Raw genomic sequence first — 16324 nt, forward strand, 5'->3', positions numbered from 1 at the left:
AATTTCTCAGCCCAATGATTTTTTTTTTCTATTTGTCTGCTACATGCAGTAAAGGAAGATGTGGGTGAAATAGATTCAGTTGATAATGGATGGTGGGCAGCAAAGCAATTAAACTATTGATGTACTTGTTGAACAAATAAGTTTGATAATGTTGGGATACTCATCTAGGTAGCAGTTAGTCCTTAATAGTTATGAAGCAGTATTACAATGTGTAATGTGTGTATAGTGCTAACCCGTAATCACAATGCATATATAAAACCAAACCAGTTTTGAAAATGTCAGGGAGCCATGAAACCAATAGCAAAGCCCAGTCATAGGTCAAGTGTGTGATCATTTAGAAAACATATGTAAAGTTAAATCTCAATATCTAGGAATTGTAAGTGAACTCAAGAGACATCTAGCCCTATCTTCTCATATCCTAGTATATGGCTAATTATGTGCATACCTGAGGCCAGAATCCACATTCTATCGGATTGGTTAGCAGCGTGGAGTCTACACAAACACTTTTCATTTACATCAAAGACTATGTAACTTAGTTAAGAGAGGGCAAAGTTCCAGGCAGAAAGAACATTTCATCTGATTCCGGCAGTGCTGCTGAGAAACATGCGCAAACTCAGTCTGGTGCTATGCACACAGGTAAGAAAAGCAAAATCTTTTGTAGAATAATTTTAGAACTCTTCAAAACTTCTCCTAATCTAAATTGTTTCCCCTAATGGTGACCACTGTACCATTCACAAGATATTTACAACTTTAGGAGATGGTTAATTTCTCAACAAGAGTATGGGATATGTATCTGCCATTTATTAGTTTTAGAACCATGGACAGTTACCTACTTTCTATGAATCTCAAGATTTTTAGCTACAAAGGGTATGCTATAGTTATCTTACAGGATATTGTGAGAATTAACAATAATTTACATTAAGTCTCTGCCTGACTTTTAGTAGATATTTTCCCATTATTTTTTGCATGAATAAATTGTTAGGAAGCAATTTATTTCTTATGATGATTTTTTAATTTTACAATGAAAAAACCTTGTTACATTATAATGAAAATGCAATAATTTATTGACTAACAAGGTTTCTCAATTTCCTGACTGAGAATCTTGTTTCTCCAGCTTGGGATGGCTTTGGCACAAAATCAATTATGTCAGCTCAGAACATGGATTCTAGTAGCATTGATAAATTCATAAACTACCCAAATCCATGGGAATTTGATTTTTCTTGTCACTGGTATTCATGGGTCATTATTAAATTTTTGCAGAAATTATTTTACAAAGCATAGACAAAACTCAAGAGAGGCTTTAGCTTTGTCTGTTTGATTCCTTTGGGCTCAGAAGAGTTCTGCACCACATGAATGCTCTTCTCCAACAAAATCAAATGCCTGATTTCACTGTTTTTCTCCTTGCAGCCTCTGCACCAGCTCTACTGAACCACTTTCAGTTCCACAGTCTCTCTTGCTTTTGAGACTATGCATTATCTCCATTATCTCTTCTGTCTGCCCTGGACACTTGTCTCCTCCCACTCCTTAACTACATCATACTCCTCCTTCATAGATCAATTCATATTTCATCTCCCCCAGAAAGTTTTCCCTGATCCTTATCTTTCTCCAACTCTAGGGATAGGTATTCCTTGTATAAACTTTCAGAAAACCTCCTCACCTCAACCAAAAGACTGCTGTTCCTTATCAATACATAAATCAAGAAGAGAAATAGCTACTGAATATCTGCTGTGAACTCAAGTCTTGGTCTCAGCTCTGTGGGAGGGATAGAAGATAATTATAAGACTTTAGCCTCAGAAGGTTACATGACACAGGAAGAGAATTAAAACATCATCTGAGAAGCTAACTTCTAAATTGTGTTCCCTAGAACAGAATTCTTCATGACACTTCAGAAATGAAAATTTTCATGGTCAAATTATAAAACATTCACACTTTTTTTCCCCAAGATTCACAATGCATCAAGAACTGTAGCACAGCAAAGTTCTGCGTGAAGTCCTGTTGTAAAACAAACAGCTTAATTTTACCTCAAAAATTTTCCAAGTCTATTTCATCATAGAATACTCTCCCCCCCCGCCACATAGCACTATTAAATGCTTATGATTTAATAATGCTACTTGAAAAAAGTGAGAACCATACCATACTCTTTAAGCTAATTCTGTGGAGGGACTACTCAAACAAAAGGCAAAAGATCCATGTTTCATCCTAGCTTTACACTTATTACATATATGCTGCTGGGTAATTCAGCCATTTATCAAAATTTTATTTTCTATATCCATAAAAGTGAATAGTAATACCTATTATTACTGATAACTCATTTGTTTTCTACAATTTAATATTGCTATATATGAATATTCTCCCCTAATTATAAAGCATTGTAGAAATTTGTGTCTTATTATTATTTTTAGAAATAAACCCCAAATCCAATCAATCAAACAATTTATGTTTATTGAGATATTTCCTTACCACTTTGAAAATATGCTTCATTCCATCAGCCACCTAAGACCAGGCTAACTTTTTGCTGAGATGCTAAGAGTTTCTGCCAAAGATACTAAAGGAGCTCTGCCAGAAAGCTCACTAACCCTCTATCCTCCTCTAACAGGATGAAACGGGATGAGGATCCACACACTGTGCAGTATCTCTTGGAGAGGTCAACTAGACAGTATATGATGCATAATATCCAGATGAGAATGGAGAAGTGTCCATTGGAAGCTAATATGCAGAAGAAGAGATACTTCTTAGAAATGTGTGTTAGGTTGGAGCAGGGTGAGAGGCATATCATTTGGAAGGATGATATTATGGAGTAATCCTAAATCAAGTCCTGAATGAGACCTGTCTCCTCCTTTACAACAGAAAACAAATTCTGATACATCCACCAAGAGTCCAGTCTTGCCTGATTTAGTCAGATTATTTAGTGTCAATTATGAAATCTGTTTAAAATTAATGGGTCTCCATAGAGAAGAAGTATCCCTAGTGGTTCCCCTCAAACTAAAGCCAGCTAAGGAAAATATTTGAGAAAAATTTCCCTAGTTGATAAACTAATAAGGATTGATGGGCAACTCTACTGTGTGGTCACCATAGACAATTGTTATCTGGAAATTCCAGGGGGATGTTCTCATTCCTTTCCTATATGCACAGGGAACTTACTAGTGTTGTGCTCCAGACAGTCTCCCAGTGAGCCCTGTTGAAGGAAAACATTGATTTCAGCTTAAGCTCATGAAACAACAGTAGTGTAGGCATCTGGAGATTTGGAGTCTAGTTATAGTTCTGCCATGTGGTAACTGTTGACCTCAGGCAACTCTGGAAGCTCTTATGTAGGCTTCCTCATTTGTGATAAGAGGTGTTGATTACCTGGACTCCATGGATCCTTCTAGCTCTAAAATTCTGTGAATTGTGTTATTTTCTTTAGAAGCAGAAGAATTTTCCAAAATCATCCTTTCTGATATTTGGTTCCAGTTTTCCTTATTCTACTTATTTCTGTCTCTTGATCAAATTTTCTCTCTGCTAATACTTTACACACACACACACACACACACACACACACACACACACACACACTCTAGAGGCCTGGTGCATGAATTCGTTCAGGGATGGCATCCCTGGGTCTGCCTGGTGATTGAGGCCTATGGGAAGGGGGGCCAGCTGGGGGAGAGGGGCTGCCGGAGGTTCGCTGTGCGAGCATACTGACCACCATGGGGCAGCTCCTGCATTTAGCATCTGCCCCCTCGTGGTCAGTGCGCATCATAGCAACTGGTTGACCGGCTGTTCTGGTCATTTGGTCACAACTGTCACTTAGGTATATATATACCATTGCCATGAATATAAAAAACAAGCCGTGTGTGTGTGTGTGTGTGTGTGCATAGTTATATTCCCAACTCTTAGCCTAATCATATTTTTAATGTTTCTACCTTTCCAACTCCTTCCAAACCTCACAAACTTAAAATCACATACTTTCTTCTCATTGCTGCCATTCATTTTAACCATTTTTAGTTTTCCTGTCACATGTCCACTATCAATAATAAAATCTTTGTTCAATAGATAACAAATATATATTAAATTCCTATTATGAGCCAGGTTCTATTTCCAGTGCTTGAGATACTTCAGTGTACAAAATAGACAACAATTTTGCCCACATAGAGAATATATTCTTGGAGGGGGGAAGATAATATAAGAATAGGAACATTTAATAATGTGTTCGAAGGGGTGAGTGCTATAGAAATAAAGGCAGAACAGGGTAAGGGCACTGGGAAAGTGAGTGTGAAGAAGTGTTGTGACAGATACAGCAGGTGCAGAGGCTGCTTTGTGTTCTGCGAAGGCCTCTCTGAGGCGATGGTCCAATGGTGATCTAATAGCTGACAAGCCAGCAGGAGAAAGGAAGGGAAAATGTTTTAGGGCAGAGGCAACAGCACATAAAAATATCTTTTCTGAAGCCAAAATAAATGTATTGGATTTATCCAGATTTATGCAGATGTTCCCATAAAGGTCCAAAATATCTAAAATCCATGTGAATGCAGACAGCTTGCTTTTTTTATGTTCCTCGCAATGGTCAATTAAAAGAGTCTGTGCTTATAATTGAACGGGTGGTTAAGTGCATATGGAGGCTATATGCAGACTTATTTTCCTTCCCCTCACCCAGATATATTTATTTGTTCAGATGACTTCATTTCTACAAATGTATTTTTCATGGTTGCAATGAGAACCTATAGTATTTCTATGTAACAGTAGGTTATAAATATTTAAAAATTAGATTAATTTATTTTTTAAAATATATTTTTATTGATTTCAGAGAGGAAGGGAGAGGGAGATAGAAACATCAATGATGAGAGAGAATCATTGATCGGCTGCCTTCTGTATGCCCCATACTAGGGATTGAGCCTGCAACCCGTGCATGTGCCCTCGACTGAAATTAAACCTGGGACCCTTTAGTCTGCAGGCTGATACACTATCCACTGAGCCAAACAAGCTAGGGCAAACGTTTTCTTTTTAAATGTAGTGTTGATAGTTATACTTTTTGTGACTGCATAATATGAATACTATTAATGTTCCACAATTTATTAAACTATTTCTTAACATTGGATATTTGAAATTTTAAAATGAGTTTAGATAAAAATACAGGTAATTTAGATGACTTGATTCAGTTAGTAATTCTATATTATGTTTTAAAAATGTCCACTTTCTTATTGCTCTTATGTTTAATTTACTTGGATATTTTTGTATAATTTAGAAGGTAATTATAATGTATTGTACATTTAATATTTGATAAGAGTATAGATCTCATGTTAAGTGTTTTATCACACTAATTTTAAAAAATGCAGAAAGAATATTTTTATGGAACAGACTGACAAATATCAGGGGAGGGGTGTGGGGGGATTGGATAAAAGAAGGTGGAAGGATTAGCTAAAGAACATATATGCACAGCCCATGGACACAGCCAATAGTGGAGTAAGGGCCAAGAGAGGGGGTGTGGGGACTGGGTGGAGGTGGGCAAATATGGGGAAATGAGGGACATCTGCAACAACAGCTCAGAGAGATATCTAAACTTCCATGTTCACTGCAGCATTACTTACAATAGCCGAGGTATGGAAACAATGCAAATGCCCATCAATGGATGAATGGATAAAGGAAATGTGCTATATACATATTATGGAATATTATTCAGCCTTTAAAAAGATGGAAATCTTCTCATGTGTAACAACATGGAGGAGCCTGGAAAATATTATGCTAAAATAAGCCAATTGCAGAAGAGCAAATACTGCATGATTCCTTTTATATGAGGTTTCTAAAATAGTCAAACTCATAGAAAGAATGAAATTACTGGTTGCCAGTGCCTGGAGGCAGGAAGAAATGGAAAGTTGTTATTCAATGGGCATAAAATTTCTGTTATATAAAGTGAGTAAGTTCTAGAGATCTGCTGTGTAACATCGTGCCTATAGTTAACAATACTGTACTTTGCACTTTAAAGTTTAAAAGGGTAGGTCTGGCCGATGTGGCTCAGTGATTGAGCATTGACCTATGAACCAGGAGGTCATGGTTCAATTCCTGGTCAGGGCATATGCTGGGGTTCCAGCCTTGATCCCCAGTGTGGGGCATGCAGGAGGCAGCCGATCAATGATCCTCTCTCATCATTGATGTTTCTATCTTTCCCTCTCCTTTCCTCCCTGAAATAAATAAAAATATATTTTAAAAAAAAGTTTAAGAGGGCAGATCTCATGTTAAGAGTTCTTATCACAATTAAAATGAAAAAGAGAGGGAGTAAAAAGTTGCATACTTCCAGCTATAAAATAAATAAGTCATGGGGATGTAATGTACATGATGACAACTATAGTCAATAATACTGTATTGTATATGTAAAGGTTGCTAAGAGAGTAAATCTTAATTCTCATCACAAGAAAAAAATTTGGTAACTGTGTACGATGATAGATGTTAACTAGGCTTAGTGTAATTATCATTTTGCAATATATAAATATCAAATCATTATCTGTACATCTAAAACTAAATAATGTTGTATGCTAATTATACCTCAATAAAAAATTTAAAAAGGGGAATAAGGAAAGATATAAGGCACCATTTTGGGACTCTCATAGCCAGTTAGCCTGGAGGTCAAATCACCGCCGGTATTGCCGACAACAATCATGGCTTAACTACAACAAGACTGCGCACAAAGACCACTAGGGGGTGCACCAAGAAAGCATAAAAAATGCGGAGACAAAGAAACAGGACAAAACTGTCAATGGAGGATATTGAGTTCAGAACCACACTTTTAAGGTCTCTCAAGAACTGTCTAGAAGCCGCCGATAAATGTAGTGAGATGCTCAAGAAATCTAATGAGACCCTCGATGTTATGATAAAGAACCAACTAGAAATTAAGCATACATGGACTGAAATAACGAATACTATACAGACTCCCAAAGGAGCGCAAGAATCAAGGCAAAGATTTGAAATGCGAAGAAGCAAAAAACACCCAACCAGAAGAGCAAAATGAAAAAAGAATCCGAAAATACGAAGATAGTGTAAGGAGCCTCTGGGACAGCTTCAAGCGTACCAACATCAGAATTATAGGGGTGCCAGAAGATGAGAGAGAGCAAGATATTGAAAACCTATTTGAAGAAATAATGACAGAAAACTTCCCCCACCTGGTGAAAGAAATAGACTTACAGGTCCAGGAAGCGCAGAGAACCCCAAACAAAAGGAATCCAAAGAGGACCACACCAAGACACATCATAATTAAAATGCCAAGAGCAAAAGACAAAGAGAGAATCTTAAAAGCAGCAAGAGAAAGAAACTCAGTTACCTACAAGGGAATACCCATACGACTGTCAGCTGATTTCTCAACAGAAACTTTGCAGGCCAGAAGGGAGTGGCAAGAAATATTCAAAGTGATGAATAGCAAGAACCTACAACCAAGAGTACTTTATCCAGCAAAGCTATCATTCAGAATTGAAGGTCAGATAAAGAGCTTCACAGATAAGGAAAAGCTAAAGGAGTTCACCACCACCAAACCAGTATTATGTGAAATGCTGAAAGGTATCCTTTAAGAAGAGGAAGAAGAAGAAAAAGGCAAAGATACAAATTATGAACAACAAACATGCATCTATCAACAAGTGAATCTAAGAATCAAGTGAATAAATAATCTGGTGATTATAATAGAATCAGGGACATAGAAAGGGAATGGACTGACTATTCTTGGGGGGGAAAGGGGTGTGGGAGATGCGGGAAGAGACTGGACAAAAATCGTGCACCTATGGATGAGGACAGTGGGTGGGGAGTGAGGGCAGAGGGTGGGGCGGGAACTGGGAGGGGGAGTAATGGGGGGGGGGAAAGAGGAACAGATGTAATAATCTGAACAATAAAGATTTAATTAAAAAAAATAAGGCACCATTTTGCTGGCAAGGATCATAGCTCAGGGATTAAGATTTTTATAGTAAGGATCTTCTTGGTTTGGTGGCTTTTTGATTTTGGCAGTAAAATGCTGTGGCTAGAAATTGTTCCTGAAAGCTTCATCTACTTCTTCAACCATTCCAACAATTTTGGAAACCGCAGACGGCATGACAATAACATGTTTTGTTTAAACAAACAAACAAAAAGGCCAAATAAAGTAATATTAAACATTCTAAAAAAGAAAAGTGGACAAGAATAGAGGATGCAGAATTAAACTCACACATACACACATGCACAACATAGCCCATGTTCAATTGATTTTCCACAAAAGTACAAAAATTCAACAAGAAAACAAAACAGCAACGGAATAGTTATATGTACTATAAAATATGTAAAAGTAATGTGATGTGTCATAGACATACATGTGCTAGCTGAAACTATAAAGCTTTTAGAAGAAAGCATAAGAAAGTGTCTTCACAAACTTGGGGAAGGCAGGTATTTCTAAAATAGGACCCAAAAGTCATTACCAAAAAGAAAAACAACGATAAAGTGGATTTCATTAAAAAATAATTCTTCTGAACAAAAGATAACAATGAGAAGTTTAAGTCAAAATTAGGAAGAAAATGTTAACAATAAATATATCTGTCAAAGGAATTATCTCCAGAATATATATACAATAAACACAGAAAAAGAAAATAGTTCAATTAAAATTGGTAAATTCATTTTTTTTTGTTGTTGTTGCTAATCCTCACCTGAGGTATTTTCCCATTGATTTTTAGAGAGAGTGGAAGAGAGAGGAAAGGACAGAGAAATATTGATGTAAGAGAAGCACATCGATTGGTTGCCTCCTGCATGAGCCCTGACCAGAGCCGGGCCAGCTGGGAAGGAGTCTGCAACCAAGGTACATGCCCTTGACTGGAATTGAACCTGGGACCCCTTAATCCACAGCCAAGACTCTCTCTATCCACTGAGCCAAACTGGCTAGGGCAAAATAGGCAAATTCTTAAAATAATACTTCACAATGAAGAGAGCCAAATGGCCAGTAGTCTATGAAAAGATACTCATCATCATTTTATGCTGAAAGTACAAATAAACATTGCTTCAGAAGCTGGGATCTCTGGGTTCAAATTCCAAATTTGAACTCCATCACATATTATCTGCATGAACTCACACCAGTTACTTAAACTATGTGACTTAGTTTCATCATTGGATATAGAATAATAACAACCCTACTTCATAGAATTTTTGAAGATTAGAAAAATATATATTTATAATTCACAATAAGTACTTAATGCTAGTCATTACAAATAACTAAAATTTGAGAACATAAATTTAAGGCTAAAGAAATCCAAGGTGAGGCCATGGGAATGGATGTGAATGAACCAGAATGAAGGAAGTTCATAGAGCTATCTACCCTTTTATATGGTTTCTTGGAAGAATAATGCCTGGCATATTTAAATGTTCAAAATTTACTGAATAGCCGAAACCGGTTTGGCTCAGTGGATAGAGCGTCGGCCTGCGGACTGAAAGGTCCCAGGTTCGATTCCGGTCAAGGGCATGTACCTGGGTTGCGGGCATATCCCCAGTAGGGGGTGTGCAGGAGGCAGCTGATCGATGTTTCTCTCTCATCGATGTTTCTAACTCTCTATCTCTCCCCCTTTCTCTCTGTAAAAAATCAATAAAATATATATTTAAAAAAAATTACTGAATAAATGAATAAATACAAGAATAGCCACAAAGAAAAAAATTCCTTCATACAATCATTGTTTAGCAAATACCTTATTTTGGGGAAATTAGCTTGTTAACATATCTTTTTCTGGTTGTTCTCTGTTTGTCACAACTCTCAAGGTCCTTTTCTTCTCTGCCCTGTTTAAAAAGGCTAGCTTCTGAAAACTGAATCATTCAGTCTCCCCTGCCCTCTTGCTTCCCGTTGGATTTGGCCAATGGGAGACAGGGCAAGAGATGGGAGGAAACAAGCAGAGAGAGGTTGGGGTAGTTATCTCCCTGTATCTCTTTGCATGGTCATAGTTTTGCCAATAGTTGCTTTTTTATTTTTCTAAAGTCACAGTTCTGACCAAGTGTTTTTTCTTGGTAGATGTAGCTTTCACTGATCTCCAATAATACTGTACCTTCTTTTCGCCTGTGAGGACTAGGGGTTATAATGGCCCCCTGCTATTGCTAGTATGTAAGAGTACTGCCACCTCTTATTAGTTCCCACTCACATACCTCTGCATATAATCTCTTTATTACATTTTTTAAATTAAAATCTACTGAATGACATATCTGCTTCCAGTTGATACCTGAGATGCAGCCTTATAGTTGTCACTTTCTATTATGCTATGCTCATTTGTTAATTTTTTTTTCTAGAAGAAAAATTACTGAGTCTACTAAAATGGTAGAAACATTTTCAAGGTCTCTGGTGCCCATAGCTAAACAGTACCCAGACAATTTATACTATTTTTAAAGGTCAGTTTTAACATCAACTGAGAGACATCTTAGTTGTATGGGGATTTGCCTGGTAGGCTGTACTCTCCCCTAGTTTCTCTGAGAGAGACAACTCCTGGTAAGAACTCTCCCTATGGCTCCCTTCATCTCACTATTCCTCAGAGTATAGATAAGTGGGTTGAGCAGTGGGGTTCCTAATGTGTACACCAGTGAGATGAACTGATCTTGCTTGGGGGAGTAGCTGGAGCTGGGGCGGAGGTACATGAAGGCGCAGCAGCCGTACTGCAGCAGGACCACAGTGAGGTGGGCGGAGCAGGTGGAGAAGGCCCGGTGGCGGCCAGCTGCTGAATGGATCTTGAGCACAGCGGCCACAATGAAGCTGTAGGAGGTGGCGATGAGGAGGAAAGGCACAGCGATGGCTAGTGTGGCCGCCACCAGCACTGACTGCTCATGGATGTGGCTACTGGCACATACAAGGCGCATCACTGGTGGCACATCACAAAAGAAGTGATCGATACCCCGAGTCTGGCAGAATGGCAGAGAGAAGATGAAGGCCACCAGCTGTAAGGACAGGACCAAGCCGATGACCACGGAAGCTACAACCAAGCGAACACAAAGAGTTAAAGTCATGATGAGAGGGTACCGCAAGGGTTGGCAGATAGCAACATAACGATCATAGGCCATCACAGCCAAGAGGAAGCAATCGGTACTGCCAAGTCCGATGAAGAACACCATCTGAGTGGCGCAGCTCAGGAGGGTGATGGTTTTCTCTGACTGTAGGATGTTGGCCAGAATGTGAGGCACCACCACTGCAGTGTAGCATATTTCTACTCCCGAGAGGCTGCCCAGGAAATAGTACATGGGTGTGTGTAGGCGGACTTCAGTCTGGATGGCCACCACAATGAGGACATTCCCACTGATGATCAATGTATATACCAGGCTGACTCCAAGGAAGGACAAGGCACCCAGCTCAGGGTGAGAGGGATAAGCCAGGAACACAAACTCCATCAACACTGAGCGATTTCCCCAGGTCATTGAGCTAACAGGTTTTGTCTGTCATGAGTTACAAGAACAGAAGAAATAATCAAACTGACAATGTATTAGTTCACATGATCTAATCTCACCAGAGTTGGAGTTACAAACTAGAAGAATCAGGATTAATTTTTAAAAATTTATCTTTATTTTTGGAAGTATTACAGATTTCCCTCTTCCATTACCTTCTTCTACCCCCCACTCCCCTGCAGGATTAATTTTTTAATTTCCCTTTTACAACACTCTTCACAACATAAAAATCTACAACTTAATTTCTAACTGCCAAAAGTTGGGCTAAATTATGTAGGAATTTTTTTTGAGGAAAAGAGGCAGAGGACGTTTGTGGAATTCAAAGCCATTTTCAGTACAAGTGAAATAAAAATTAAATACTTTCAGTAAATCCATAAGACAGTGTTAAGAAATTCTTGATAGCAGGAGTCATTAAGGTGAGGGTGGGAAGCTTCCTTCCTTCCTTCCTTCCTTCTTTCCTTCCTTCCTTCCTTCCTTCCTTCCTTCCTTCCTTCCTTCCTTCCTTCCTCCCTTCCTCCCTTCCTCCCTTCCTCCCTTCCTCCCTCCTTCCCTCCTTCCTTCCTTCCAAACAAAAGAAGTGTGGGACTTGAAGGAAACACAGTGTTATTATAGGACTCATCCTGGCTTGTCGCAAGATGAGAAATATGTGCTCATAAGCTATTACAGATCTAAGAATCCCTTCTGTGAATTAGGGGATGAATAGGAAAGATGAAGCCAGTCTTCATTTATTTTCTTCTCTACTAAGGAGCTAATTTGAAGTCCAGAAAAAATGATTCAGCTTCCTTGAAAACCTTCTAATGAAGAAATATAACTCTCACGGGGCATCCATTCTACTTTTCAATGACCAACTCATATTAAAGAAGGTAGAAAATAGGCATCATGTGACCTTGTTTCAACTTTCCCACTTTGAATATTATTTTTATGAGCTTTAAAGAAAAGTCTTAATCCAGATTTATGACTTGCAGTAAAAAATCATTCACAAAACCCCACCTTGCTGTCACAAGCATAGGGAGAAATGTGATTAGTCACTGTCCTTAATATTAAGAGTACTATAGGCATGAATGGCTGGGTCTCTGTTGTTTTTCCACAGTTAACAAGTAGAATCCATTTAATCCATTCCTTTTTCCTCTTCAATAATATTTTGAATTATTTCTAATGTCATGGAGCATATTTAAAATTATATTACAACATGCAGAGGAGGGGCAGTGTATCAGTGTTGAAATTAAATGATGTGGCTTGAAAAATGGGGGCAATAATTATGCTTAGTTCTGAGGGTTGTTGTGAGGATTAAATGAGATTATAATATAAAGTATCTACCATAATGCCTAGTCCATAGTAACAGGAACCTAATAACAGGTAGACAAGATTATTATTTGTAAATTCAAAGGCAGCCATCCTCTCTTGTTTATGTTTCCCCCCTATATCACCAAACCTAATGTACAAATTATGGATATTTAATAAATAAATGTCACATGTATAAATATATTGTAAAATATGTAATTTACACTTTTTCATTTTCTCTTTTTTACTTTTAAGATTATAAGAGGCCTTATAGAAAACAACTTAGCATCCAATCCTTGGGCTGCACCGTGGAAAAAATCCCATCACTCATTCACATAACATATAATTTAATTATATGAATAATTAAAGCTGTGAATAAGTGCTGTAACAAAAAAACAGTGTGTTGTAAGGTTGTACAACATGGGACTCTGACATAGTTTGTGACTAAAGGACACTAAAAAAGCTTCCAAGAAGAAGTGATGTCAAGTTTAGGTCTGAAAAATGGAAATTAATTATGAGAAGAGAGATAGAGTAATGGGATTCATATTCTGGATAGAAAAATAGTGCTTTTTATGATTCTGAAAGAGTGACAATTATATAAACATAAAATCAACTGGTTATTCTAAGTTGTTAGTAAATATGTTGAATAGAACAGAGACAGGACCAGACAGCTCTTCGGCATCATATCCAGGAATCTTCCCCAGGCTGGTATCTGTTCATGATTCCAAGCCCATCTCGTGCTTCCAAGTCATATCCCACAATATGTCCTCATCTTCTTTCTTACCTCTACAGCCAGACCAGCCCCAGTTGGCAAGAATGTGATGAGAAACATCATCCTTGTTTATTCTGGAAATAAGAGAGTCTGGGCTGCAGCAGCTTGTCCAATTCTCTAGTTAGCATTTTGTAAAAAAAGGGAATTAGTGTATTCAGCAATAACAGGCCCAAGGTAGCATCTCAATTTATTACTAATAGCTTTGTTGCCTGAGCAGATCATCTCAAATTAATTTCTTTTCTCGAGTGTTTGAAAGATGTAAGTAAACAATAACACTTAATGGAGTTGTGATGAGATTAAATGAGCTAATGTAGTTAGAACACTTGGCTTGATGTATGAAACCTATTATGTTACATAATAAATATTAATTCTTCCCTCTTTTCTTTGACTCTTTTAAGGGGATGATATTAATAATATCTGCTTCATAGCAGAGGATAAATAAGATATCTTATGCAAGAAGAGTTTCCATTTATCCTTAAACATTATCATAATTTATTTTAGTCATTCCCTCAATCTTTCTTAGACTGGGATTATTACCTTTTAAAAAATATTCAAATCAGTATTATGCTCATTGTTTGAAAATGGGGATTATTACCTTTTTAATCAGAAGACTAGACCTTCCAAGTGAATTAATAGAAACACTGTAAGTCATGGACTGAGCTGGTTCTGAAATCCTAGAGTCTCCACTTGTAAAGCCCATTACTTGCTTTCTTAGCCCAGCATCAGCAAGTGCCTAGTATGTTGTAAGGAAGTAAAAAAAACTTACTCTTACCTTTGGCATGAGAAGAAAGAGAAGTATACCAAACCAACCTTCTCAGTTGTATTCTAAAAGACAGGACCTGGTAAGTGATATCTGACTGCTCTGTTGGATATATTTAAAGAAGGAACATGAGCCTAGAGAGACTATTCAGAGAACTGAAATTTTATGTAAACTTCCTAAATGAAAAGCAACGGAAGGAGTCAATTACTTTGCTATCTAGGGTCTTATCTCATAGGTTCCATCTCCCAGAAGAAGGTAGTATAGTAATTGCTGATCTCCTCCCATGTTAGCAGATAATTAGTTCAAACTAAAACTGTCCCTACACTTGGGGTTCCTGGTCAATAGACAATCTGGGGAATGCTTTTCAAAGTAAAGGCCAGTATTAAACCCTTAAGTGACATTATTGGTGCTTGACATAATTTCCTGAGAAATATGAAGTTCCCTAATCAGGGTCACCTGAGACTCCTGTTTCAAGGAGTTTATTCCCATCAGATTGTCATAGCCGGGTTTAGCCCAAGTCCCATCCTGGAGAACTGAGACTATATTTTTATATGGTTTCCATAGGACTTAGAGTATTGCTGTATACTTAATAGCACCTCAATGAATATTTATCAAATGTTTTATATTTTCGATGGCATCTTTCCTTGTTTGAATCTCTTTGAGTAGAGACACTCTTATAGGTCTTAGCAAATTTGTTTATTCCTTGAAAAAATATTGGTTGGTCATGTGTATATAAATTTTTATAAGTTTGTGAGTGAATATATGCTCCCATGTTCCCCATTTACTCAAAGACAGTCCTCTGTGTGGATCTCTAGAGTGATTAATGTAGCTCTTTGGGATGTGTGTATGTGTGTGTGTGTGTGTGTGTGTGTGTGTGTGTGTGTGTGTGTGTACAAGCGCGCACATGCGCGCGCGCACAGGATAGTCAGATGCCAAGAGCCTGGCAGGGTTGAGCAGTAACATCTGGATTGGTGTTTGACTGATTCTGAACTGACACTAATTGCAGACATCCAAAAGTCACTGTAGTTCTCCAGTCAGAATAGGTGCTTATGGATGCCATGTAATCAGTGGAGTTTTTAGCTTAGATTCATCTTACAGAATTCTGCATAATTGCACTTAACCTGGATGTAGATTTACCTTCCCTGCACACAAAGCTTCTGCCAAAACTACAGACTTACAGAATGTTTTGTTAGTCATGGTATTCTATAAAGCACTATTTATGCTTAAGGAACTCACTTCATAGCAAATGAAGTACATAAATGAGTCCATATTCATGGAATTCACTGGTCTTAGCATATTCACCATCCTGAAGCCATCTGGCTCGATGGAATTGGTGAATGGCCCTTTGAAGACTGCTAAAATACTGTAACCTTAAGGAAGGAAGAATTGGGTCACATCACCAGGCAAAGAACCATAATAAGCTGTGGAACTTCCTGAGGACAAAGAGAATATGGAATGGGCATTGGAAAAAGGGATTATAAATACCAGTTTTGACCATATGAGCAGTTGCAGAAATGAAGACTATAAATGTTACATGTATTTCTTTATTTTCATAAAAATGTTTTTATGTATGTATATGTTTTCTTCCCTCTCTTATCCTCCTACTGTATAACATAATATATATTGACTTTGCATTATAGTATTTAAATATTGTTAACTCTACAGCATAGCATTTAAGTTACAGAATATAAAGTAGAAAGGTGAACATCACCCAAGGACTTTGCATACTCTTCTGGGGATAGGGTTAATATTTTCTGAGTTATACGTAGGATAATTATACCAGGTTAGGCAGAAGTATGATTTTGTTATTGTTTTGATTAGAGATTAAATATGGTTTATGAGTATGGATGCCAAGCTGACAAAGGGTAGATTATGATGGTTAATTTTATGTCAACTTGCCAGGCTGTATATCAGTGATGGCGAACATTTTGAGCTCGGCATGTCAGCATTTTGAAAAACCCTAACTTAACTCTGGTGCCGTGTCACATATAGAAAATTTTTGATATTTGCAACCATAGTAAAACAAAGATTTATATGTTTGGTATTTATTTTATATATTTAAATGCCATTTAACAAAGAAAAATCAACCAAAAAAGTGAGTTTGCATGTCACCTCTGACACGTGTGTCATAG

The 16324-nt window shown here is 37.6% G+C and overlaps 1 protein-coding gene across 1 annotated transcript; it reads right to left on the bottom strand.

Moving 5' to 3' along the window:
• Nucleotides 1–10407: 10407 nt before the first annotated feature.
• On the bottom strand, nucleotides 10408–11352 carry OR10W1 (olfactory receptor family 10 subfamily W member 1; the record flags this gene model as incomplete). Its single annotated transcript, XM_081099989.1, has 1 exon — nucleotides 10408–11352. The coding sequence occupies one exon, from the start codon at nucleotides 11350–11352 to the stop codon at nucleotides 10408–10410; it is 945 nt and encodes a 314-aa protein (XP_080956115.1).
• Nucleotides 11353–16324: the final 4972 nt, after the last annotated feature.

Source organism: Myotis nattereri (genome assembly GCF_964212035.1).
Source record: "Myotis nattereri genome assembly, chromosome: 9".
Classification (NCBI taxonomy): Eukaryota; Metazoa; Chordata; class Mammalia; order Chiroptera; family Vespertilionidae; genus Myotis; species Myotis nattereri.